The sequence below is a fragment of the Leuciscus leuciscus genome (assembly GCF_965113295.1).
Source record: "Leuciscus leuciscus genome assembly, chromosome: 8".
NCBI classification, from domain to species: domain Eukaryota; kingdom Metazoa; phylum Chordata; class Actinopteri; order Cypriniformes; family Leuciscidae; genus Leuciscus; species Leuciscus leuciscus.
This window is the reverse complement of record NC_138732.1, coordinates 17,561,867-17,586,575: the sequence shown is the minus strand read 5'-3', so window position 1 is coordinate 17,586,575 and position 24,709 is coordinate 17,561,867. Positions and strand designations below refer to the sequence as shown.

The following is a 24,709-nucleotide window of genomic DNA, read 5'->3' as shown; positions in this document are numbered from 1 at the left end:
CCCGAGTAAAATGGCTTCTGAACAAGAAAAAAAATATGTAGGGGGGGACTACTGTGTTTTGCTATTGCTGCAATCTTTTTTTTTAATGCTTTATTATCAACAAATAGCATGTACACGGGTAACTTCCATATTACATCAGAAGAACATATCACATGCTTCACAATACTGTAACAGTCTCATGTGAGTGACAAGTGGTGCCTCCCAATCAGCTCCCTAGTTCAGTAGACAGGGCACTGATAAGGGAGTCGGCCATTTTCAGCGCTGTCTCAATCACAAAATCCTTCCAGTGCCCTGGAATGTTAGCTCCGTCTGAAATCACATACTTCCCTACTAGACAAAAAACAGTATGTGACAAAAGCAGTATGTCCAAATTTACAGTAGGCTACTGATAAAAGAGTACTGTAGGTAAAAAAGATATGGTGGTCTGTCTCCAGCGAGATATGGTGTGCATATGATACTATATAGAACATACTTTTTTTAGCAGCCCTGAAGTAATTACTCAAATTCAAAATAAGTACCCACTCAAGAGAGTATGCGATTTCGGACGCAGCCGTTCTCTCCCTATAAAGTCCCACAATGCACCGTGAAAACCAGGAAGCATTGATGCTCACTAACGAAAGTTCTAAAGCGAGCCAACTCACACATAATGACACGCAATAGATGTTTTTACAATACAAACTATTATTTAAAGGGATACTCCACCGTTTTTTCATATTAAACTATGTTATTCCCTTAACTAAGACGAGTTGATACCAATCGCTCTGGCGTGCGGCGACACTTTGATAGCACTTAGCTTAGCCTAGTTCATTCATTAGGAACCTGAGCTGAGACGAGAGAGGTATGTATCAACTCGTCTTAGTTAAGGGAATAACATAGTTTAATATGAAAAAACGGTGGAGTATCCCTTTAAAAATATGTCAGCATAAACATACATCGCTAGACAGGTACTGAACATAATAGCAAACATTTATTATTCATTTATTGCAGCAATTGAGACAGCACATTAAGCCAGCAGCCATATCACCCTGTAGGCAAAGACTGGTCGCCCACTGAAGCTAAGCAGGGTTGAGTCTGGTTATGAATTAAAAAAGTTAAATAATAATGCGTACGAATAAATCATTTATAATAAATGCTGCAATATTCTATAAAAAAAATTTTTTGTCAATTTTTATTTCATGGTGACTTTAAAGGGACACTCATTGGAATTAGATAGTTTAAAGTGGAAAAAGTTAAAGTAAGATAAACAAGATGAGGTACCTTTATTTAAGTATTTATTGACATCACTGGCTTCTTGTCAAATCAGGCCACAAAGATTATTATTAATTGGAAAAAAGTTAAACAGATTTTATTTAAAACTATCAAACAATACGATAATCCTAAAATGGCTTGCCAGTAAACATAATGAGATCATCTATATTGTAGAAAGTTCTTCATAGCATTAGGGAGGGGTAAATGTGGTAGAAGATGTAGTCGGGAACGTCCCAAACTCTCCCTGATTTGCTGACGGCACAGCTGGCGTAGAGAACGGGGTGTCGCTGCAAAAGGAACAAGCTGGTGAGGGCCGACGCAGTAAAACATGCAAAAGTCAAAACAAAACATCAGTGAATTTTGAGTCTATAATGCTGCTGCACATTTAACTCACCTTCATAAATCAAAAGGAAGCCCTCTGTAAGGCTCCCTGGAGGAGCAACATCTACGGGCCGTTTATACTCCAGGTTGCGTGCGTTTACATCTGCCCCAAATTCCAGCAGAAGCTTAACTATGCTTACACAGTCTTTCTGGGCTGCTGCATGTAGAGGAGTCTCCATATGTGCGCCTTTCTGCACATTTGCACCTGTGATGGTGAAAATGCAGTAAAATATTAGTACAGTATGGGTTATTTTACGAATATTAAGCCTAATTTTTTGTGTGAACTAGTAGCGGGCAATATATCGGTTAAAACAATACACAGATAGAATAGAACCGATATAGGCCTATAAGCGTTTCATTTCTATCACAGTTATATTAGTTTAACCTTCTGCAATGAATCTTCAGCTCTACGCATGGCACAAGAAATCATATTAACCCCTTTACATGTTAGTTATCAAATTCTTTGATTAGTTTATAAGGCACTACACAGTAGTGACTAGGACCATGACTTTTAAAAATGCTCTCAGTCTATAAAGCAGGAAGGCCCCTGAGATTGTCTGGTTCGTCTCTTCTAGTTGTTACACAAAGTAGAACTATTTAGTGATGCTGTATTCAGCCATTATATTCCTAGAGGAAGTGAGAGGTGCAGAAAATATTGATATTTTTAAACAAACACCTCTTATTTAGTTTGGCTTTTATGAAGCGTCTTAAAATTATATGCAGTATTAATTAACGTTGTCGTCATTATTTATAATCTATTTTGATTTTCAAAATTTCATTGTTGATCTTTCTTTGTTTGAAAAAAAGTTTAAAACTGCTGTTTGTTTGTCCGCACAGCTAGTGTGAATTTTGACATGTTTACCTCCATCGAGCAGCATGCGGGCACATATGAACTCCTTACACCGACAAGCACTGTAGAGAGGGGTGCCCATGTGAGGGATTTCATAATCCACATCCACACCCCATGCAACCAGCGCCTCCACACACTTGCTGTGACCTTTTGAAAGAGACCATATAAAACCATGTCATATTAAAAACGTCAAAAGTCTACAAGGAAGTCAGCTAATTAGAGTACCATAGTTATTAGCCCTAATTTTGATTTGTGTGGGACTATGGTAGGCTATTCTGTGTCAATCTTATACCCACCCATGCTGACTGCCTCATGGATGGGTGAAGGCTGGAATATAGCCAGGGCATGTGGTCTGGCGTCACTCTGCAAGAGCAGCTCTAGACATGCCAAACTGCCAGCTGAGCAGGCATGAAACAATGGAGTCACACCATCTATAGTTGTCACATTTACCTGAACACACAGAACAGCATGTTTCACAAAATGACTGAAATGCTAAAAAAAGAAAAACCTTTTATCTCACATTTTATGGTTTAAGTTATTACCAAATAATATAATATAATATAATGATAAAAAAGTATATAATTATTAGGCTATATAATAAAAAAGCTACTGTATTTCTATAGAATTCATAATTGAATTGATACAATAAAATATATTTTAACATACATAATAAGTTAAACAAAATAAATAAACAAACATATACTGTATTTCAGTGTAACACAGGCAATCTATTTAGCAAATATGCTAAACCCAGTAAAAGAAGCCTAGGCCATTGCTAATCAAGACCTCTGAAATGAAAGTGTTACCAAGCAGCCCTGCAGAGACTAACGTTGGCTCCGGCATCTATCAGGGTTCTGGCACAGGCAACATGGCTCCCTATGCATGCCTCATGAAGAGGGCTAATGTGGTCTATTGTCAGCACATTCACGCTGTGGCCCTGAGGACAGATTAAGAGAAATTAATATTGCATTTGAATGTGCAGGATTCTTTTATTCCAGATGGTGGCAGTAATGCCCTTTCACTAAGGTGCATAATGGATTGCAGCGTTCACCTCTACACCAATTGTGTATTTCATTACTAATCCAGTAGAGTGCATGTGACTACATGGTATAAATACTACACACATTAATACAAGTACATATTTCTTATCTAACAGTTGAACTAAAGGTCATTTAAATGAGAAATTACCTGAGCAATGAGGGTCTTGAGGGCCAGCAGACGTCCTTGACTGGCAGCATCATGAAGAGGGGAACGGTCTGCCCAAGACCCTGGAGAAGAATAAAAACAGTGATTTGCCAGGAAATCTAGAAATTAATTGTGTGTGTGTGTGTGTGTGTGTGTGTGTGTGTGTGTGTGTGTGTGTGTGTGTGTGTGTGTGTGTGTGTGTGTGTGTGTGTGTGTGTGTGTGTGTGTGTGTGTGTGTTTTCAATGTGACTACATGGTATAAATACCACAAATATATTACAGGGTTAGTTAACCCACAAATGAAAATTCTGTCATCATTACTCACCCTCATGTCGTTCCAAACCTGTAAGACTTTCGTTCATCTTCACAACACAAATTCAAATCTTTTTGATGAAATCTGAGAGCTTTCTGTCCTCCATAGACAGCTACACAACTGACACTTTGACGTTTCAAAAAGTTCATAAAGAGATCGCAAAACTAATCCATATTAATTGAGTGATTTAGTCAACATTTTCTCAATTTTTTCAATTGCTTTATATGATGAACAGATTTAATTTAAGCTTTTATTCACATATAAACACTGATCAGAGAATGTTAAGCCCAACTTAACCTGCTCGACGCGTGAGATCAAACCTCATTGGTTTTTGCGGAAGCTCAAACGTGCTGCATAACACATGAGAATGAACCTCATTGGTTCTTGCGCATCAAGTGAACATGCTTGAGCTTCCGTTTACCACAACTGATGTGTGCATTTATGAATGTTTATAATATAAACATATAAACATTATGTGAATAAAAGCCTAAATTCAATCTGTTCATCCTATAAAGCTATTGTGTCTCTTCTTCAGACAATTTGGACTAAACCGCTCAATTCATATGGATTGTTTAATGTTTTATGATCTCTTTATGAACTTCTTGAAGTGTCAAAGTGGTAGTTGGATACAGTAGCTGTTAATGAAGGGATAGAAATCTATCAGATTTCATTAAAAATTTCTTTTTTTTGTTTTCCGAAGATAAACGAAAGTCTTACGGATTTGGAACGACATGAGGTTGAGTAATTTTTGACAGAATTTTCATTTTTGGGTGAACTTTCCTTTTAATATTTAATGTTAATATACTGTCACTATGTTTCTTTATTTTAAAACATTAATTTCTGTTTATTTTCAGATGTAAGTGGGATTTTATTAGATTTTCACTGCATACATGTATAGCACCATCACAAAAGCTGATATGCTAGCGTGTACACACCTGAGTCAATATCCAGTATAACTGCTGATGCATTCCACACGTCATCATCATCATCGTCACCTCCCTTCATCACTCACTCAACTATAGTATAATACTATCCTTCGAGTTCAAAACATAAATAGGACCAACTCTCTGTTGACTATCTGTATCTTTCAATTTTTCTTCTTTTAGTCTGCACATTCAAGAACACAGCTCACTTTTGCACTCAGGATATTGTAAGTCAATCCACGTACACATAAAAACATCTCAAAGCACCAACCTTGGCTGGTTAACCAGCTCAGCAAGACTTCCACTTTGACAGAGCTTGTGTCCCTTCAGGAAAATGTTTTCTCCTTTTATAATTTTCTTCAAAAAAATGCTTTAAAAGAGTCACAGCTGTCTGGTGTTTTTATCTCAGTTGCCCTACTTAAGTTACTTAGTAAATGCCAGACTACGGCAATCCCCTGTGACTATCCCCCATCTCTATTCCTCTCTCCCTGATCTTAAACTTGGAGAAGCAGTTTTCTGAGATCCTCAGCAAGACAACTTGTTTACACCAAAAGCCCTCACTACTGTGGCAACGACTGCACTACTCAAACTTTAGCAGACAAGCGTCTGGCTGCACAAATGCTTGATAGACTCATGATAACTGCTTTTTTGTCTAGTCAAAGGGGACGGGGGGTGCATGGCCTCAATTCTATTTATACAACACTGTAAACAGCAGCCTGGCAGCCATTCCTGGGCTTTGGTTGCATGCATACTTTGTGAACTTCAATGTGCTTGATGTTGCATGTTTAGGATCTGTGGTCATGTGATCGTAGGTTGCCTGCTGTGATGCAAAGCACACAAATATGAATCTTAAGTGTGTGCTTTGTAATGCAGAAATGATACCTGAAGTGTTGTGAAATGAAGTGTTTAAAAATCATACCTAAAATACCATAATGTAAACTGGAACTCCCTATTGTGGTCCTTATCACATTCAATGACAGCTATCATGAATATATAAATCTACACTACAGTAAAACAATTGTGCAATAATAATATCCCCCATGCTCCATGTATATCCTCCTAGCAAGCAGGCCATCATAAAAGGGCAAAATGCTAGCAATAGGAAATGAAATCCACAGCAGTGATGTAAGTGCACGCTCTACTTACCATGCCCTTGACCATTTTCATAGAACTCAGCTGAAATCCGGGCAGCCTCCTTGCGGTTGCCTTTGATGATGTAGAAGTGTGTGAGTAGATTAAGGGTAATTCTTATGAAAAGTTTGAAGCAGAAGAGGGCCAGGATGGTGAGGTAAACATTGGACAGCTGTGCTGCGAATGGCCTGTATTCCTCAGTGGTCTCTCTCATGGCTGTTTTAAGAATGTTTTGTGGCAGGATAAGCAGAGTGACCTGCTGTATGCCACCCCAACAGCACCCCCCATGCACTTGGGTCCTTACTGCAGCTCAAGTAAGATTTGGATATCAATTGTTTCAAAGGAAAAGTTCTGCAAAAATGAAACTTCTGTGTGGATTCACAGCCGTGCTGTGTTTTGTTCCGTGGAACACCAAAGACAGGTCTCCAAAAAGGCAATCAAAAACATGGTCTTGGACTCTGTGATGAGAAGGACCTTATCACTGGGGACAGAGGAGAGGGTCCTGACCTGTCCTGCACACAAAAGCCCAGACAGTAACCACTTCTGAGTTAAATTGAGTAGAATAACACTGAACTTCTTTTCACTGTTTATTTCAGCCAAACATGGGCTACTGACTGAAGTATTTGCAGTAACTCAAGAAGTGAATACATTAATCATGTACACTTGACAGAGCATATTATTTTCACTGAATAAATTGTGATGAGGCTTCTAAGGATATAGGCTATAGCCTGTAGTAATAATTTATTATAGGCCCACACCTTAACTTTACTGTGTTAAATATTAAATATCAATCAGTTTATTCAGTGAAAACAGCCTAAATGTATTCAGTAAAATTATTCAATGGAATGGTATGTCCAATAGGCTATTTCCCTAAGAATTATATTTATTTGAATATAGGCCTATTTATTTATTCACAAATAGGCTACTTGTTATATAATCACATTGAAAATGTAAAAAAAAAAGAAAGAAAAAAAAAGAATAATTTGGTAGATTCTTAGACAGATTAATTACATCCTGGGTAAGGTTTATAATATAATGAAGTTACTGTTAATTAGACAACATAGCTTACCCTTATAAGCAAGTTACGTTTTTACGCCGTGACGCCTGTACTGACGTATCGACGCATGTCGCATGCGCAGCCGCAGATTTGAATTATCTGGCGGGTTCTTTCTGCTCGCTTGTTGGAACAAACACTAGCGACCTTTTTGATATTCGATCAGACTTGTTCGTTCTTTGCTTATAGAGACTGATACATTTCGCGATGGTCGAGGGTCCGGGATGCACTTTAAATGGAGAGAAGATTCGTGCAAGAGTTCAAAAGGGACAGAAAGTTTTAGACATACGAGGAAATGAAAGCAATAAATCAGTAAGTGCATGACAGTTCAGCTGATGATGTAGCAGACCTGCGTAAATGACAAATATTTGAATGTTTACTTGTTTTCTTTCTATTTCAGTCTGAGGCCAGTACCAGGAGCTCTTTCCAAAGCTTAATGGGCTGTCAGTTCACAGGGGTGGAGACACTGGGGAAAGAGCTGTTCATGTATTTTGGCTTCAGAGCTCTGAGGTTTGTAGTAAACGCAAATTAATTCATTTCTGCTTTGTGTTTTAAATTATTATTTTATGTAGTGATTTGTTAGAGGTCATGGACCAAATGAAAGTTTCTTTCCCGATGAAGGCAGATTGAAATTGTCTGGCTTGCTTCCCAGAGCCCTGTTTAGATTTGAAAAGCACTCAAGTCATGAAATTATGTTCTGATTTATCATTACAATGCTTTGCAGACTGTAGCAGGGCATTTATTAAATTTTTTTTTTTAATTTTAAAGGGCAACTGACAGTATAGCGTGTGTGTGTGTGTGTGTGTGTGTGTGTGTGTGTGTGTGTGTGTGTGTATATATATATATATATATATATATATATATATATATATATATATATATATATATATATATATAATATATATACATGCATACATATTTATTTAATGTTCTCAAAAATAAATAATTAAATGTTGGTCTGGTATACAGTTTCCACTGTTGTGGAAAACCTGGAAATATCAATGAAATAAATAAAATAAAAACATTGAATTTCATAACCTTGTAAGTAATGAAAAAGTAATAAAATAAAATAAAAATAGGCTAAGTGAAAACATTTTCCTAGTCTCTCTTGTTGTGCTCTGAAATATTTCATTGCCTAGATTTTCTTTGTAAGTGCTGAGTTTGCTCTCTAGCAGGTTAGTGTGATTAGCATCAGTCTGTCCTTCGAGGGTAACTGTCTGTGTGATTGATAGTGAGGCAAATGTTTCTAGCTAATATCTCTTTCATGTGGGCCTCAAAGTGGTTTAAATCTAAAAATGTGTACTTGACCTACAAATGAAAATCTGTCACATATTTAATAAATGATATATGAAAATCCTTTTCCAGTAGTCACAAATGACTGGCAAGGTGATAGAAATAAATTTTCATAAAAAAAGGGTAATCCTTTTAAGTTCACTTTATATGTGTTTTGGGTCTAGACTGCACTTCGGCATGAATGGTTCCTTGAGGATAAACCCCCTGGAGAAAGACTTGAAAGGAAAAACCCCAGTGCTGGTTATTCAACTTACCAATGATGCTGTGTGTTTCTTTGACACAACTGCAGAAATCAGGTAAAATGTATTCTGATGGCTCAAATTATGGTTATAACATTTGTATTATGGGATAAGTGTAACATTTAATCCTGGATTAGATTGCATCTTTAAAAGTCCTCCCATGTGAAGAACTTTATTCTAATGTACATCTGGGAGGTCAGTTTATCAAGTGCAGGTTTCAAGCAGGCAACTTCCCTGTCACAGAAACGCTGGCTATACTGGATTAAATTCCAGACTATCATAACTCAGCGTGAGCCAGACAGCCTGAACTCTTTTCATTTTTACACTGAGCCTTCAACGATTCTGACTCCCTAGGAAATAGTAATTCTGTTTGCTTCCCCTAGACTCTCAGATGACTGTGAGCAGAAAGTTAAAGCCATGGAGGCTCTGGATATCTGTTCACCTAAATTTAGTTTCTCTCGGGCGGTGGAAGCTGTAAAGAGGGAGAGTGCGAGAATGCTCTGTGATGTTCTGTTGGATCAGGCTGTCCTACCTGGTGTAGGAAACATAATTAAAAACGAAGCGCTCTTCGACAGTGGCCTTAACCCTGCTGTCAAGGTACATTTTGCTTTGTGCAGTTCCAACACAAAAATCAATATCTCTGTTGGATGTTACAGTTGAATGGATGTTTTACACCTTATTTAAAATATTTTTAGGGTGTTGTTTTTATTTAATTATTTCTTCTGTGCTTTTAAAGGTCAAGCAGTTGACAAGTGAACAAGTTCATCATCTTGTTAAGATGACACGAGATTTCACACTCCTATTTTATAAGGTATTTTTTTTCTCTCCCCATTATTCTGGACAACAAATTTGTGATTTCATGTTTTTTGTCAGATCTGTGTTATTTTTATTTCTGTTCTTTCCAAAACAGTGTAGAAAGAATGGATCCCCACTTTACAAGCATTACAAGGTGTATAAACGTCCAAACTGTGGCCAGTGCAGCGGAACTGTCACAGTCTGTCGACTGGGAGACAACGGTAGAATGACATACTACTGTCAGCGCTGTCAAACAGGTGATCCAAGTGAAGTGAACATCAGGTTAGCTGCACCTCCTCTCATGGCTACTAGGGGAGTAACAATACACTTGTGTCATGATTCAGTTCGATACATGATGTACTGATCTCACGATACATTGCAAAGCCAAAATAGTGTTTAAAATGTTTTTATTTTTATTTATTACTTCTAACACTTACCGGTAGTTAACAAAAGTACGGTTCATTAAAATGCTAAATTTGGTATTACATCAGGGGTGGACTTGGTCAGTCTTCCCATTCACAGGGTAATGGTGACACCAGAATAGACAATTCTGCTTAGCTAAAAATACAGAATTATGGTATAAACAAATGCCTTTCCCTGACTACGTGCATGATGCATTTAAAGTTTTAAATATGTATTTCATTAAGTGATGATTTTTATTTTTTATGTAATAATTAATAAACGTTGAAGCTCAAATGTGACACCTTCTGGGTTTACCATATTTGATGCACCATTACCATATCTCAGGGGCGGGCAATCTGACGATTTTATATTGTGATCTCTATCTTGAAGACGTCCATGATCTACTTTTCAAGCGAATTGTAGAGATCTTTTATGTCCTTGTAATAATGTTAAAATACAGCAATGACTGCCTAATAGATGGCTGAGCTGACTGGACAAATTATATCATGTGTCTTCATGCGTGGTGACGCATTTGAAAAACCAGCGGTTTTGCGATGAATCATATTTTTGGTTCAGTTTTTATTTTGGATTCCAGCGATTATGAAAACGTGATAATCAAGATAAAATGAACATTGTGCCACATGGCGTTCCTTTCCTTTAAAGGTCCCATATTGTACACCTTTCTGAAGTTTTATTTTAGATTTTGATGTCCTTAAAGGTTGTGCACGAGCGCAAAACCTCACAACACCCACCCCCTGTCGGTGATTGGTTGGAACACTATTTATTTTGGTTTTGAGTGGTTGGTGAAACCAATTGTTTTTGTGTGCAGATCTCAGAGCTTAGGCTGCCTACAGAGATGCGTTTTTTTGGCGGCCTGCTTATGGGGCGGGCAGCTAGTGGACCGTTAGGAAAGATTAGATGAATGTGATCATTTATGTTTGGGCCTGAAATCAACCTTTAAGAATATATATTTGCGGTATATGTACCAAAAACCATCTCAATATATTTTTACAGCTTCTTTCTCAGGAGCTCTGCCAAGAACAGGTCGATTTTGGCCTGTCTACTTAATATTCATGAGCCTCTCTTCTGATTGGCCTGTTGTTTTCTGAGTCGTGTATGCTGTAGCCTGCTGTGGTTAGGTGATGCTCACAAGTAAGGTAAATAAAACACCTGTAATGATGGTGATACATTATTTGTTATTAAAGCATAAACATTCACAAACCACTGTTAATTTAACATAAAAGCAAGCATAGGCTACTACGTGCATGGTTTGGCATGACAAAAGTAGCACAAAGTGCGCTCCCTTAATAATTCTTAAAAAGCTGACATCTCAGTTCATCACAATCTCACAAAGCTCCGTTATTATCAATTAGGCTGACTGCACAATAAATCTTTCATAATGTCAACACTTCGCTTGTTCTAATCAGAGGATTTGCCAGTATGCAGAATTCAGCACTGCACAAAAACTCAGTTTTGAGCGGTGAGTGGATTCTATCTTAAATGCATCTCATTGGCCATTGCGTTCAAGAAATCAACACATGTCTGTGATTGGCTACATTGCTCAACGCTGCAAACATGTTATAAATAGAAACTTGGTCTGGCCTGTAAATAGTTTTTTAGTTTTAGTTATTCTTGGTTTTGTGCAACATAATTATGAATAACAATTTATTTGTTTTTAGATGTTTTATTTGTATATATTTCTATTTTGCGGGTGTCCCGCGAATCGTTTTATTCTCTCGCAACCCGCACACACACGAGTACCTTACCGCCTGCACTCGGCCATCAAATCCGTGTGCTTTCGCCACCGCTTTAAAAGCCTAAAATGAATGTCCAAATCTGTCGAATCATGTAATGTGTCTGTTGTAAAATGCTGTCTACTGCTGGACATGCTTTATTTTAAAGAGTTATTATAAGCACCATAAACTACGATAGAGACTGATCCTCACACGCTTTCTGTGTGCGTGCTGCAAGATGAAGCTAACGGTACTTGGGCGGATGAGCAAAGTATACTTGGGGTTTCAGGCGTGCGCCTAAACGGTCAAATATACACAATTTCAATGAATGTCTGTCTTGGCGAGTATTTACATAATAACAGTCAGTTATGTCTAAAGTGAATAAACAATTGGGAAAGAAATTGGATGCGTGGAAATTGGATGCGTGTCATTATATTAGATCCATACATAAAGCCTAATGCAAATACCTGCTGCTGTCTGGTTCAATGTTAAACAAAAGACAAAATGACTCACTGCTCTTGACTAAATAATAAGAATCAAAGTATATTTAATTCATACAGTTAAGACCATGCAATGTTTCAAAGTTTAACTCTGCATTTAATGACTATTTTGACAACTGATTGTTTAGTTGTTGACTATTTTGACAACTGATTGTTTAGTTGTTGACTATTTTGACAACTGATTGTTTAATGCAATACTGTATTTTAAATTGTGCAAATGGATAAGTCCATAGGGTTGTTCTAGTCTGGATATTCTCGATAGTACATCTCAAAATTGGGAAGATCACAATTCAGATTGTGGATCGTGATTGTTTATTATAAGATCGTGAAATAAAATTTTGGGAAGATCATCACCCACCACTACCATATCTGATGTTAAATATCTGAGCCCGTATTCATAAAGAATCTTAATGCAAAGAGTAGCTCCTAGTGACAAAATTCTAAGAAAATTCTTAGAAATGTGGGCGTTTACTCTTAAAATTAAGAAAGAAAAAGAAAAAATCCTAGTAAAGAAAAAAGTAATTCAGAAAGCATCTTAACCCTTAAAAGAGGTCTTGAGGTCAAAATTGTTAGGAGCACGGACGAGGACTTTTAAGAGGCTTAAGTGTTTCTTTAGCAGAGGAGAAAATGGCAGAAAGACGAAGAGGGAGAAGAAATGTGTTGCAGACAATGAATAATGACAATGAATGAGTTAATAAGACGCTATAGATTAGATCGTGCAGGGATCATGTTTGTGACTGATCTTATTAGAGACACGCTAACATCTCCGAAACAGCACAGAAATGCCATAGCGCCAGAAATGAAAGTAATCACTACATTACGATATTTGGCAAATGGGAAAATTCCATGTTTGATACATTAAAACCAACATTCAAACCACCACTTAAATAGACATGCCAGCAATCAGTGTAATTGGAAAGAGTGGAACAATTTTTATCATTCTAAGCCAATCAAATACCTTCTAGGAAATTAACAGCATGGTAAATAAAATAAAAAGGATTTATATACACATATATAATGTGTGTGTGTGTGTGTGTGTGAGAACGGTCAAATAGGAAAAATTACGCATGTAATTTCAAAGTGAAGGCTTAGAATAGACCCTATACTTAAAATCCCCCCAAAAAATTCTTCTTGGACAACCAACCAATCACAGTCTTCAAAAGATTGTGTCATACATAGCAACGGGTTCAACCCCGCCTCCTTACTAAGATGAACGTTTTTGGCTTTTCCTTACTCAGAGTTGCTCTCAGATCGGTCCCGAATCGCTTTTAAGCTAAGACTCCTACAGATGGTGGACAACCAGAATGAGACTTTTACCGCCGCCGTTCCCGCGGCGGCAAAATTGGGATGTGTATTTGCTGCCTTTTACCGCTGAGTGGCGCTGTAATCACAGACTTTGAAAAGTGTCAGTTTATTCTCTTTATGACGTAATCTGCCGCGGCAGTAATCTGAGCTGAGGTCACAGATAAATTCAAGATAAATCTTGTGGTTAAACCAATTCAAATTCATTAAATAAAAAAAAAGTAGACACACGTTAACATTGTGTGCCCAGTTTTTCTATAATTTAGAAAGGCTATGTCAATAGGTTACTTGTCATTTACTTCGTGTTATTTTAATGTGTTTGTAGATTTATTAACTGAAACATAACAGTGAAATAAATTAAAATAATTTACCGTAAAATTAAAACATTTTCAGGACTTGCAGTTAGGCTACTAACCGATGTTAGTCGGTTTAAACATTCTTTGTTATATTCAGAATTAAATAGGCTTACTTGTTGTTATGATTATCAATTGAATTCTTTAATAAATAATCAACCACAATGCCTATTACTGCCGCAGCAAAAACCAGTCGAATTTCAAAGTCGTTCGCGAAATGATTATAGGCTATACCGGGTGGCGCAAGTGACAGGGCAAAACAGCAGCAACTGCGGCATTTTAAAAGGTAAGTTTCCTATCTGTTTATAATATATATATATATATATATATATATATATATATATATATATATATATATATATATATATATATATATATATATATATATATTTCATTATTTCAACAAAAATTAGACTGATTGAATATGTAAAAATATAAATCTGCTAAATAATTTTTTTGTGTGTGTGTGAATCATTCACGAGATTGAGATGACTGACAGTGATACCCGGCCATAGCAACGGAAGACATTTTTCAAAACAGATCGAACAAATCAGAAAAATACTTTCAATACAGTAGGCCTATTGCTTTCAATTAAAAAATAAACAATGAAAATGTAAAAGAAAATTAATTAAGTTTGAAAACCCATCGCACATTTCAAGGTATGAATAAAGTGTCGAGACAGTTTATTTATTTAAACAGGGTTGCATCGATAGTTTATTCCCTTTGTGATGCAAAATAAGAAACACAGAATCTTATTCGTGCAACATTTTAAATTTCTATTGTCAAAGAAATTGCAGCTAAATTAAAAAATTAAAACGGTACAAAACGAAAAAAGTTCAAAGCAACATAAATTAAGAACAGGCGTTTTTATTTGCCTCTCTCGCGCTGGATATTTTTTTAGTAAGTTTGGTCTCCCTCACTGCGCGCGGCGGGTCTTTCTCGAAATTAAGCATTTCAGCGTAAAAAACACACCATACAGCTGATAATACTGTATATGTCGCTGTGTGTCATCCACACAAATCACGAAGAAAAAACTGTAACAAATAGCTTTTGTTCCTTCAAAGATACAACATGCCTTGCTGAATTCACCTTACAATAAAACGAGGTGGGTCGCGAATTAAAGAGCTGCTAAATTGAAATTGTTTGTGGAAAACCTTTAAATACAATCAGTAAAACTACAATATAAAATTTAATAAGACATAGGGCCTACTAGGCTATGGACTTTTGGAGATTTTGAGATTAATCCTTAGAATTTTGCCTTTGCCTGCTCATCAGGCTGGCTCCGACACTCTCCATATGAAAGACGGAACATTAACACCTCTCTCCTGCACCCCCACGATAAAGCAACTATATCCTTCTCCAAACCCCCCACAGGCTAGCTGAGTTCGCAAAACAAAACAAAGAGTTTGCCACTCGTCGTGGTGTGCCAAAACACTTAATTATAAACTTCAATATTTCATTCAAAACAATCTCAAAACGCTTTGTGACATTTTGAAAAGCCGTGGATGCATTACTGCCACTGGAACCATGAACGCAACAGAATACTGGTTCTGATTTTATTGTTTGTCGTTTAAACGTCATATATATATATATAATTTTTTTTTTTTTTTTTTTTTTTTTTAACAGAACTGCTTTTGAAATTACGATTGGAATTATTATAGGTTACAGAAGTAAAGTCATTGTATAATATTTGTTCCTTGGTGTAAAATGGAAATGCATGGTGAATTTATTTTGTAAATAGGCTATAAGCAAAAAACTATGTTTTAGAACTATAGACAAATCTCTCTGCATCAACAATAGACTATACAATGCATTAATAGGCTAATATAAAAATATCAGTAGTCTAAGTTAGTTCGGGTTTCGAACCCGTGTCATCTAAATGATCGTAACGTAAGTTCAACCACTCTGCCACGATTCACTCGTTGCGACATGGCCTAACGTTCCAGTGTGTGTTCGCTCACACGAGCGAGAAGCGCTCTTCATTCAAAAGAACGCGCCGCCGCGTTTGTCGAACACTAATTCAACATGCTAGAATAAAACCTGGCTTTAGAACAATGCATAGCGCCACTCGTCGTGGTGTGCCAAAAAAATTGACAATACTTTAGTTTCATTTATTTCAGTGTTAATGTTTGAGTTAAAAAAATCCTCTACAGATTAAATTAACACAAAGTCGGCTATAAGAATCCTTTATAGGCTACGAAAAAAGCAAAGGGCTTACAGTCTTAACATTTAGGCTACTTTGCTTAAATTCGATACATTTAGTTTCAGTAGGGCCTAATACATTTGTAGGGATGTAATTTCAGTATGCTTTACCAACGCTATGTATTCAATTAAAGTTCCAAGAGGTCTGGTCTCTATATTTCCTTCCCAGCTGACACTAATATGCCAGTGCACAGCAAAAATCACAACTTGTGCTTGCTGCGAACGCAAGTTATTTAAGGTGTCTCAACTGTACACAGTCTACCCTACAGTGTGAATTCGTTACAAGGTTTCATTTAATTAAATTAATGTGCAGCAATTTGTACAAATAGAGTCTGTAGGCCTACTATACTGTTGTAGCCATTAAATAATCTCATTTAGTATCATATTTGTTCAAATATTCTAATGTTATTTTTTTCCATCTATGTTGAATATAAGTGAACAGCACGAGTAAGATAGGATGCATTATATCGAGAGATGGATATGGAGTGGGTCAGACATGATTTTGACCACTTCATTAAGTTTTGTTTAGTAGAAAACCTTTCTTTAAAGTGAATTTCGTTTTCTATAAATTGTATCTTAATTTTAATACATTTTTCATCAACCAATTGCTGGATTTAATAAGTAAGAGAAGCAAATATAACAGACACTAATCATGGAGGCGCCCGCGCGGTCACTTGCATTGCACGTCAGCTGGAGCGCATCTCATCCTCCTAACTTAACGAAACTCAGCGTATGCCTCACACAGACATGATAAATACATTAAATACACAAAGCTTGAAATGTCTTCAAACGAAATAATTCAAAACGAAAAGAAAAAGGCTACTCTCTGATTATGTCTTTATGTGCATTTCTCTCTAGGTGCGTTCACTACAAATATGGCGATCGTCAACTTCATCTTTGCAGTCGACACTGTCAGAAAACACTAGTTTATTGATAAAAATCTATGCACGCATCACCGGATTCCCAAATAGCCTACACATCTTGCTTGTTGCACGCACATATTATGTCGAAAAAACGAAATATTATGTTGACATAACATTATTATTAATAATACATCTTTTAGAATATTTGATTAAATGCTGCTTGTTCAATTTAATAAAATTAAAACTTTAATTGTGATAATTAAAATAATTGAAAATTAAATATTTAGTGGCCAAGTTTTGCTAATTTATTATATAGGCTATTATATGCCTATTGCCTATATTAAGTAGGTCATATTAAGACAAGGCATATATTAAGTTATTTTAGCTGTTATGAGAAAACAAATCTAACGAAATCTAAAATCCAAAAAAAATTCTAACGCCAATTCAACCTGCCAGAATAAAACCTGATTTTTGAACAATGCGTAACGCCACTCGACCTGTGCCAAAACACTACATTTTAAACTTAAATTTTTAATTCAAAACAATCTCAAAACGCGTTGTGACATTTTTTTAAGCAGTAGCCTAGCCTATATAAGGGCATTGAAACCAGGATCTTTAACTAAAACGCGTTCCGCGTAATCTCTCAAAAATTATGCCACACTACTCCATGTAGCCTACTCCATGACTGCTTTTGAAATCACTATAAATTACTATGCAATTGTATCGCTCACGAGAGCTCTTCATTTATCTAATTCCTCAATAGAATAGTAAAAATATTCAGCGTCATTGCTCCTAATATTGTCTCTATTTGTAACTTTTGATTCTATTTTTTCAGTTCTAAAATTGATTCTATCTTTGGTTCTATTCTGTTGTAGCCTAATAGGCCTATTTATATATATGAACAATATGCCTATTAGGCTTAGGGTTTTATATTTAACCCACTTACATTTTAAAATACGGCAATTGTTGCTGTTTTGCACAATGTCCCTTTGCGCCACCTGGCGGTCATTTCGGGAACGACTTTGAAATGCGGCTGGTTTATTTTTGCCGCGGTGATTTCGCCGCGGCAGCTGGCGCGGCGGTAATAGGCATTCTGGTTGTCCACCATCTGTACGTAAAAGTTTTTAAGCTAAATTAAGAGTTTTCTTAGAATCTTAATGAATACGGGCCCTGATCTTTCTTTTTGGGTAAACTATCCATCAGGACACATTGTAACTATCCATCAGGACACATTGTAACTATCCATAATACACATTGTTGCATTTTTGTACTGCAATTTATTGTTACACCCCTAATAGCCACCTATTCATATACACACATTTACACATGAGAATCCACTTGCCCCTTTACTAGTGGATGACTTTGACTTGCCCCTTTACTTTGACAGTAAACTCCCAACTCGCAACAGTCTGATTGGATGGGCTTATCAGGGAGGAATGAGCAACAATGATGATGTGGCGAAACGAGAAGAGGAAGAGTGGGCATGTTCCCTTTGCACTCTAATCAACAGACCAATCAATAAGTATTGTGATGCTTGTATGAGCCCTAGACCAGAGGGTAAGTTTCAAACCTGCACATTTAAAGTGAAAGATTTCAAACATGGTTCATATCTAACTTTCTCTCTCTTTTCTGAGTACTTATAGAGCCCACAAAGCTGGAACATTCACCTTTGAGTCAAGACCTGATCCGCTACCCCTGCAACAGTTTTAAAAAACCCCTGCAGGAAATAAAGATGAATCGTAGGACTGCATTTGGGACCACCACTCTAGTCCTAACCAACCTCAGTGCAAAACCTGACTCTCCTTCAAGTCCTGCCATTAACCAGGCACACGTACCAGAGACAATGAGGGGTCTGAGCACACACGACTACTGGCAGCAGAGGAGTCCCAGTAATGGCGAGAGTGGGATGCAATTCAAAGGCAAAGAGCCCAATAAGAGAGAATCTCTAGCAGACCACAGTCAGCCTAACAAGAGAATGAAAACCACGAATGGAGCACTTTCTGTAGGCTCCTCAAGGTGAGCGAGTGCAGTTAGTGTTTTGCCTATGATAAGATGTGTCAGTGAAGTACTGATATTTTTATTCATTAATAAAACTAAAGAATACCAGCAAGAATGATTTATGACAAGATGTAAAAATATATACTAAACATAAATATAATAATTCACCTGTCATCATGTATTCACCCTCATGTCATTTCAAACCTGTATGACTTTTGTTTATTCTGTGGTACATAGAGAAAAAAAATATAAAAAAATTTGTCCATACATTAAAATTGAATAAGGGTCCAGACAGTGTTGTTTTGGACCCCATTGACTTTAATTGCATGGACAAAGACATTCTTCAAAATATCTTTTTTATGAAAATTTTCATTTGTTGAATGGCACAATGTAAAATAAATAATACAGTTGATTTTGAATAAAATAACATTTCTCACTCAACTAATCAGGGGCACAGAGAGTAATGAAGCATCCCTACCCACAACCCCCTGCTGCAGTAGTCATCACCGACCATGCAACCTGAGGGTGGTCAATAAGGAAGGTGAAAACAGAGGCAGGCAGTTCTACACCTGCTCCTTACCTCGAGGGACTCAGTGTAACTTCTTTGAGGTAAGTTTCAAATAATCTTTTTGTAAAATTAAATCAATTTTATTTGAAACTAAAACTAGAATTGGAGGTTTGTACTTATTTCAACTGTGATTCTTGCAACAGTGGGCAGACCTGCATTTTCCCACGTGTCATCATGGCAAACGGACTCTTATGAAGACCGTTCTAAAACTGGGACCGAATAACGGCCGCAACTTCTACACATGCCCAGTTAAAATGGGCAAGCAATGTAACTTCTTCCAGTGGGCTGAGAAGAACGGCCCTGGTATTTAAATTCTGCCTGGCTGCTGAATCCACAACATGAGTTGGACATTGCATCTTTTATTTAAATGTATTAAAAATACTTTTTAAGCAATTCTTGTTTGTTGAAATTATGAAAACACAACTATGTATTTTGTCATAGTAAATCTTTAATACAAATTTGTTTTGAAAAAGTATTTCCAATAAACATCTTTTTCTGATTTCTGTGGAAACATACAGTTGTGCAAGTTAAAAGAAATCCAAGAGCTTAATGTATTTCTCAGATCTTAAAACAGATTTTTCAAAAATAAAATGGATTTTTATATTAAGTAGTGCAATGTGAACAATGATCATAAGGCACATACCAATCAAAAATTAAAACAAAATGCTGGCAATTAAAAGCAGTCCACCTTCTGCCACTGAGGTTGGTTTGTCTGTGGGTTAACCACCATGAAGGGGAACTGGCTGAATCCAGGACGCTTGTTACAAGCTGCACCTTTGAATAAAAGAAGGGTTTTTTGACAATGAATTTCATGATTCTTATAACACTTTTTATACAAATTCTGAATATGAAGCAAACATTAGCATTTACCATATCCACCAGTAGTATTGGCACAAATAAGTGCTCCAAAGAAATCGGGGTAGTACTTCTTGATTCTGGATATGGCCATCTTACAGGCAACAGTGGGTTGGGCTCCATATCTCATTAAATCAACAGCTAGAAAACTTTGACGAAAAACAAATATTTTTAATAAAAGGTTTCAATTAGATATTTCTATAGAATCACATTTATTTGATCAATGCACTTCATACCAGTTTTTATTTTCACTTGATGCTAATAAAATGACCTCAAGAATGGTAATTACCTAGGAAGGAAACGCATCATGATGTCTCCATCCCCTGTGGCAGCCGCTCCCCCCGCTTTGCTGTCGGCATAAGCCCCGGCTCCAGCCACTGGTGAATCACCTACACGACTACAGATCAGCATACATATACTTTACTAAAGCTCTGTTGACAGGGGACTGGAAACCCATTTCTGTCACTACTGAACAACAGCAAAGCTAAAATCACAGTGAAGTTTCTTGAAACACTAATGCATTCTGACTTCAATAGGACACTTGAGACATTCTAACAAGCTGTCATACTCACCCTGGTATCTTATGTGTTGCTCCATTGGTGGACGTTGCAGCAGCCACCTGTCCGTTCTTTCCAATCACAATCATTCCTAATCAAAATTACCGGTGAGAATGTAACATCATCTAAGATCATATGCATCAATGGATTGAAACAAGCAGTGGTTTTCAAATATGTCCTTAAGGCATTCAGCCCATTTATCATGCTTCCTTTTTATTATGCAAATGAAAACTAATGAGCTTGATACTCTGTGGACCCAAGTCTGCATTAAGAAAAACACATTTGCACCAACAGATCTCTTTGTCTAAAGACATAGACTCTATCTATCTATCTAATCTTAGCTTTACAATAAATAAACACATATAATCTTAAGAATAATTACCAATTGTGTCATGAGAACTAGGGTCAAAATTTCCCTTCGGATGCTTTGGCCTCCACGACTTAGCGTTGGGCTTGTACGGCCCACATGATTTGGAAGGGTCTGGAAAAACATTCTGTAAAATAAAAAGACAAAATAAACAAGTGATGTTGTTTCAATTCATGCTTTGATCTGGGACACAGAACAAAGTTGTTGTTTTATGACTAACGTTTTAAAATTAGCATTACATAAGCAAGGCTATCCATTTTTCATGTTGCTCCCTGATTTGCTTTATCCACCTTCAAGTTTTCTGGGGAAATTCAGATTTTTGAAGATCTGATTTATATAGCCAACAAACCTTACAGTTTAATCTGACTATGAAAACACAAAAAATTATGTATTCAGAGCATTGTTTCGCATATTTCCATAGGGCTTTGATTGTGCCAATAGCAGAATGTAGGAATCAACCATTGTATTCTTCATGAATCTCACTATGCATTATTCATTGCTTTGTTTCACGGTGCATAATTTCTAGTCAGTGATTACAATGATATCCTTCCAAAACTTCTCAACAAATCCTGCATGAACTGAGGTAAACATGACTGTTTCTCAATGTAAAGCAAGTCTCGTAAGGCACATGCAATTCTGGTTCTAACCATAACACACTGACTGAAACTTATATATATATATATATATATATACATATATATATATATATATATATATATATATATATATATATATCTTTCAAAGGTGTTTGGTTCATTTGAAGTATATCAAAACGGTTTATCTGCCACAGATCATCTTCTAAATCCATGTTTGAAGTTGCCAAAGGTGCTTAAGAACTTAAAAGGTAAACCCTGCAGTGATGATTACACCGAGGTTCCTGGTTTTAGGGACTCACCTTTCTATAGTTGGGTTGACAATTCTGCTGCAGCCACTTGGAGAAAATAGCTATCGATTGGTTGGCTGACAATTCCTCAGACATGAAGCCCATGTTTTGTGCAAAGATTGTGGCTGCGTGAAGAGAGAAAAAAAGTTTATTTTCAGTGCTACTAAACTTCATATAGCAGGGGAGATTTGAACAAACTGAATCACATAGTAGAGCTGATTTGAAATAAACATTAGACACAGGAAAGAGCAAAAATGGAGCAGGGGAGGCTTACTCAGCCTTTTTTATTGTAATGTGGATGTTAAGCAGCCATGCATACAGAAAGAAAGCTGTTTTAGTACTCTAATTTTAATTAAGAGAGCAGATGGAATTAATAGAATGGCACAACATTATAGATGGAACTACAAAGTGTAAAGCCGATATAAAATCTGAATGAGCCTCTAGTATCTATATACACATAATTTAGAGAAATAAATAGTTGAAAAGAAATGTTTAATTCTTAAATCGCTCCATCTGTGATTACATTTCCCCCCCGGCCGAACCTCTTGATCACTGAGTTGCAGCCACATGATTTATTTGTGAATGGAGTGACAACTAAATGTACAGTTCCTACCTGATTCGCCCACTATGAAGGTGTGCTCTGTGTATTCCATCACGGCTCGGGCAACACCAACAGCATTTTTGACCCTGCGTAGGTCTCCCACTGCCCCCACTTCCATTGTGTCACTGAACATGGGACATATAGCAAACAAACACAGGGCTGATACTTTACAGTAACTAGGCAAACTATAATGACAAACACTTAATGTAAAAACTTCATAATTAGTTTGCAATTTATCATTGTGCAAAAAACAAAGTACAAGCGTTTGTGTTATGTTGTAATGCTAAACATAACGGTAGATGTGTGTGTATAACCACCCACCGTAATCAGAGAGGTTCCTGAATCTCAATCGATTTTTATGATTGGTTAAAATAAATGAAAAATAGTTTTCCTTGGGTGCTCACCTATGGTCACAATGTTTTTTGTTTTTGTTTTTTGTTTAAGTCACCATGCTATCAAAATTGACAATTCTTATTTTTTATTGAATATTACATTATTTATTATATTATATGATTTATCTGTAGAGATAAATATATATATATATATTTCATGTGATCTCAGAATCTTTAATCAAAGTAACTTCTCCTCCTTCTTAAATGACATCTCGGCTGTGTCCGAAATCGCATACTCTCTTGAGTAGGTATTTATTTTGAAAAAGTAATTACTTCATGACAGCTAAAAAAGTATGTTGTATATAGTAAGAATTTGTGTAGTATGAATGTAATCTGGGCGTACTACAGTCGTCATGCTGTCATTATCCGTTAGTTGCGTCGCTTCACCGTCATTCACAAATCCTCTCCTGTGGCCTCATGGGATAGTAAAGTTTCATCATATGCACACTTCTGAATCTCGCTGGAACTAGGAGGTCATCCAGGTACTTTTTGCCTACTATGACATTTTTTCACATACTGTTTTTCGCCAACTACAAAGAAAGGAAGTATGCAGTGTCGGATGCAGCCCCCTTCTCTGATTACGTGTTTTTCGGTGCAAGGGTGGAATAACCTGAGACACGGACAAGTGAGAGCGCTGCAATAGAGTGCAACAGTGCCTGCCAAACTTTTCAGAGATGCTGGTTCTTGAAGTATTTTTTCCATTAATTTTTACCACAGGGATTTATAAAAAGGTCTTTGTTAAAGCATTGTAAGCCATAAATCCAGCCAATCACAACACCACAAAATTTGATTTGAAGCAAAGAAGTATTTGAAAATCTGACAAAATACAAAAGGTACAATCCCATGAAGCATTGCGAACAGCAGAATAGAATTATAAACAATGGATAAATATAACACTGCTTATATATATATATATATATATATATATATATATAAACATAATTGCAAATGTATTTTGAAACCATAGGAAGTCCATTGCTGAATTTGGAATCCCATACTAGCGTACTCTTACTACTACTTACCACATCTTTCTATGGCAGAAATGCAGTTCCGATTTCAGTACGACTCACTGGTTCATGGGAGTGGGCGGAGCTAAATAGCTATTTTTATTGTATAATATTATAATTGTATATTATTATTTTCAATGTGGGCAAATGCCTAGTTAAGCATACTGATATATTTGCCTTAGAACCTACCCATTCATTATCATCGCGTCAAGGGTGGTCTCTCCCCGCTCATCCGGGCTCCCGCCGAACCCGACGCTGCCATCACACTGCTCGAGCTCACACTGCGCGCAACCGCTCTCCACCGCGTCCAGAACCGAGCCACCCTTCTGAAGCGAGCTCCAGGCTACAGAGAGAAACCACAGAAGATCCTACACATCCCTCAGAGCTATACACGGTGCAGTCACGGTCATGGTCTCAGACTCTCACCTGCTCCAGCTGCATTTTCAAAATGCCAAGTGTTGATCACCAAGGGAAGAGCAGCTTGATTTAGAGGAAGCAAACAAATGATGGCAAATACTATTTGACTCATATTACAATACTCAATAGACATAATACAATTCCTTCACATTATAAGGGCATCCTGATCACGAGATCTGTCATGCAACTTTTTACATCCGTGTTTTGTCACATGACAGCGTTGTGTTAATGAATATTTAAAGTGACCGCGCAGTCAAAATAAATAGTTAGGTTTTATTTTCATGTGATGATGAGACT

The 24,709-nt window shown here is 36.7% G+C and overlaps 3 protein-coding genes across 6 annotated transcripts; 1 reads left to right on the top strand and 2 right to left on the bottom strand.

Moving 5' to 3' along the window:
- Positions 1-61: 61 nt before the first annotated feature.
- On the bottom strand, positions 62-6,413 carry asb5a (ankyrin repeat and SOCS box containing 5a). Of its 4 annotated transcripts, none has more exons than XM_082178588.1 (8): positions 5,172-5,519; positions 4,913-5,084; positions 3,668-3,747; positions 3,309-3,416; positions 2,776-2,929; positions 2,492-2,626; positions 1,643-1,834; positions 62-1,535 (listed from the first exon to the last, which is right to left on the bottom strand). In XM_082178588.1, exons 2-8 carry the CDS (start codon positions 4,980-4,982, stop codon positions 1,408-1,410), a joined length of 867 nt encoding a protein of 288 aa, XP_082034714.1. In that variant the 5' UTR covers positions 4,983-5,084; positions 5,172-5,519; the 3' UTR covers positions 62-1,407. The 4 variants fall into 4 exon arrangements, with proteins under 4 accessions (XP_082034714.1, XP_082034715.1, XP_082034712.1 ...); XM_082178589.1 differs by having other exon boundaries at positions 4,913-5,011; XM_082178586.1 differs by lacking the exons at positions 4,913-5,084; positions 5,172-5,519 and adding an exon at positions 6,047-6,413.
- A 755-nt stretch (positions 6,414-7,168) lies between these two features.
- Positions 7,169-19,726, top strand: neil3 (nei-like DNA glycosylase 3). The gene is made up of 10 exons (XM_082178557.1): positions 7,169-7,397; positions 7,486-7,595; positions 8,543-8,674; positions 9,001-9,214; positions 9,354-9,428; positions 9,528-9,694; positions 18,155-18,324; positions 18,411-18,783; positions 19,215-19,374; positions 19,477-19,726. Exons 1-10 carry the CDS (start codon positions 7,293-7,295, stop codon positions 19,642-19,644), a joined length of 1,674 nt encoding a protein of 557 aa, XP_082034683.1. The 5' UTR covers positions 7,169-7,292; the 3' UTR covers positions 19,645-19,726.
- A 35-nt stretch (positions 19,727-19,761) lies between these two features.
- On the bottom strand, positions 19,762-24,633 carry aga (aspartylglucosaminidase). Its single transcript, XM_082178583.1, has 9 exons — positions 24,422-24,633; positions 24,185-24,338; positions 22,609-22,721; positions 22,008-22,120; positions 21,128-21,239; positions 20,761-20,836; positions 20,478-20,585; positions 20,204-20,337; positions 19,762-20,107 (listed from the first exon to the last, which is right to left on the bottom strand). Exons 1-9 carry the CDS (start codon positions 24,543-24,545, stop codon positions 20,007-20,009), a joined length of 1,035 nt encoding a protein of 344 aa, XP_082034709.1. The 5' UTR covers positions 24,546-24,633; the 3' UTR covers positions 19,762-20,006.
- Between the last annotated feature and the right edge of the window lie 76 nt (positions 24,634-24,709).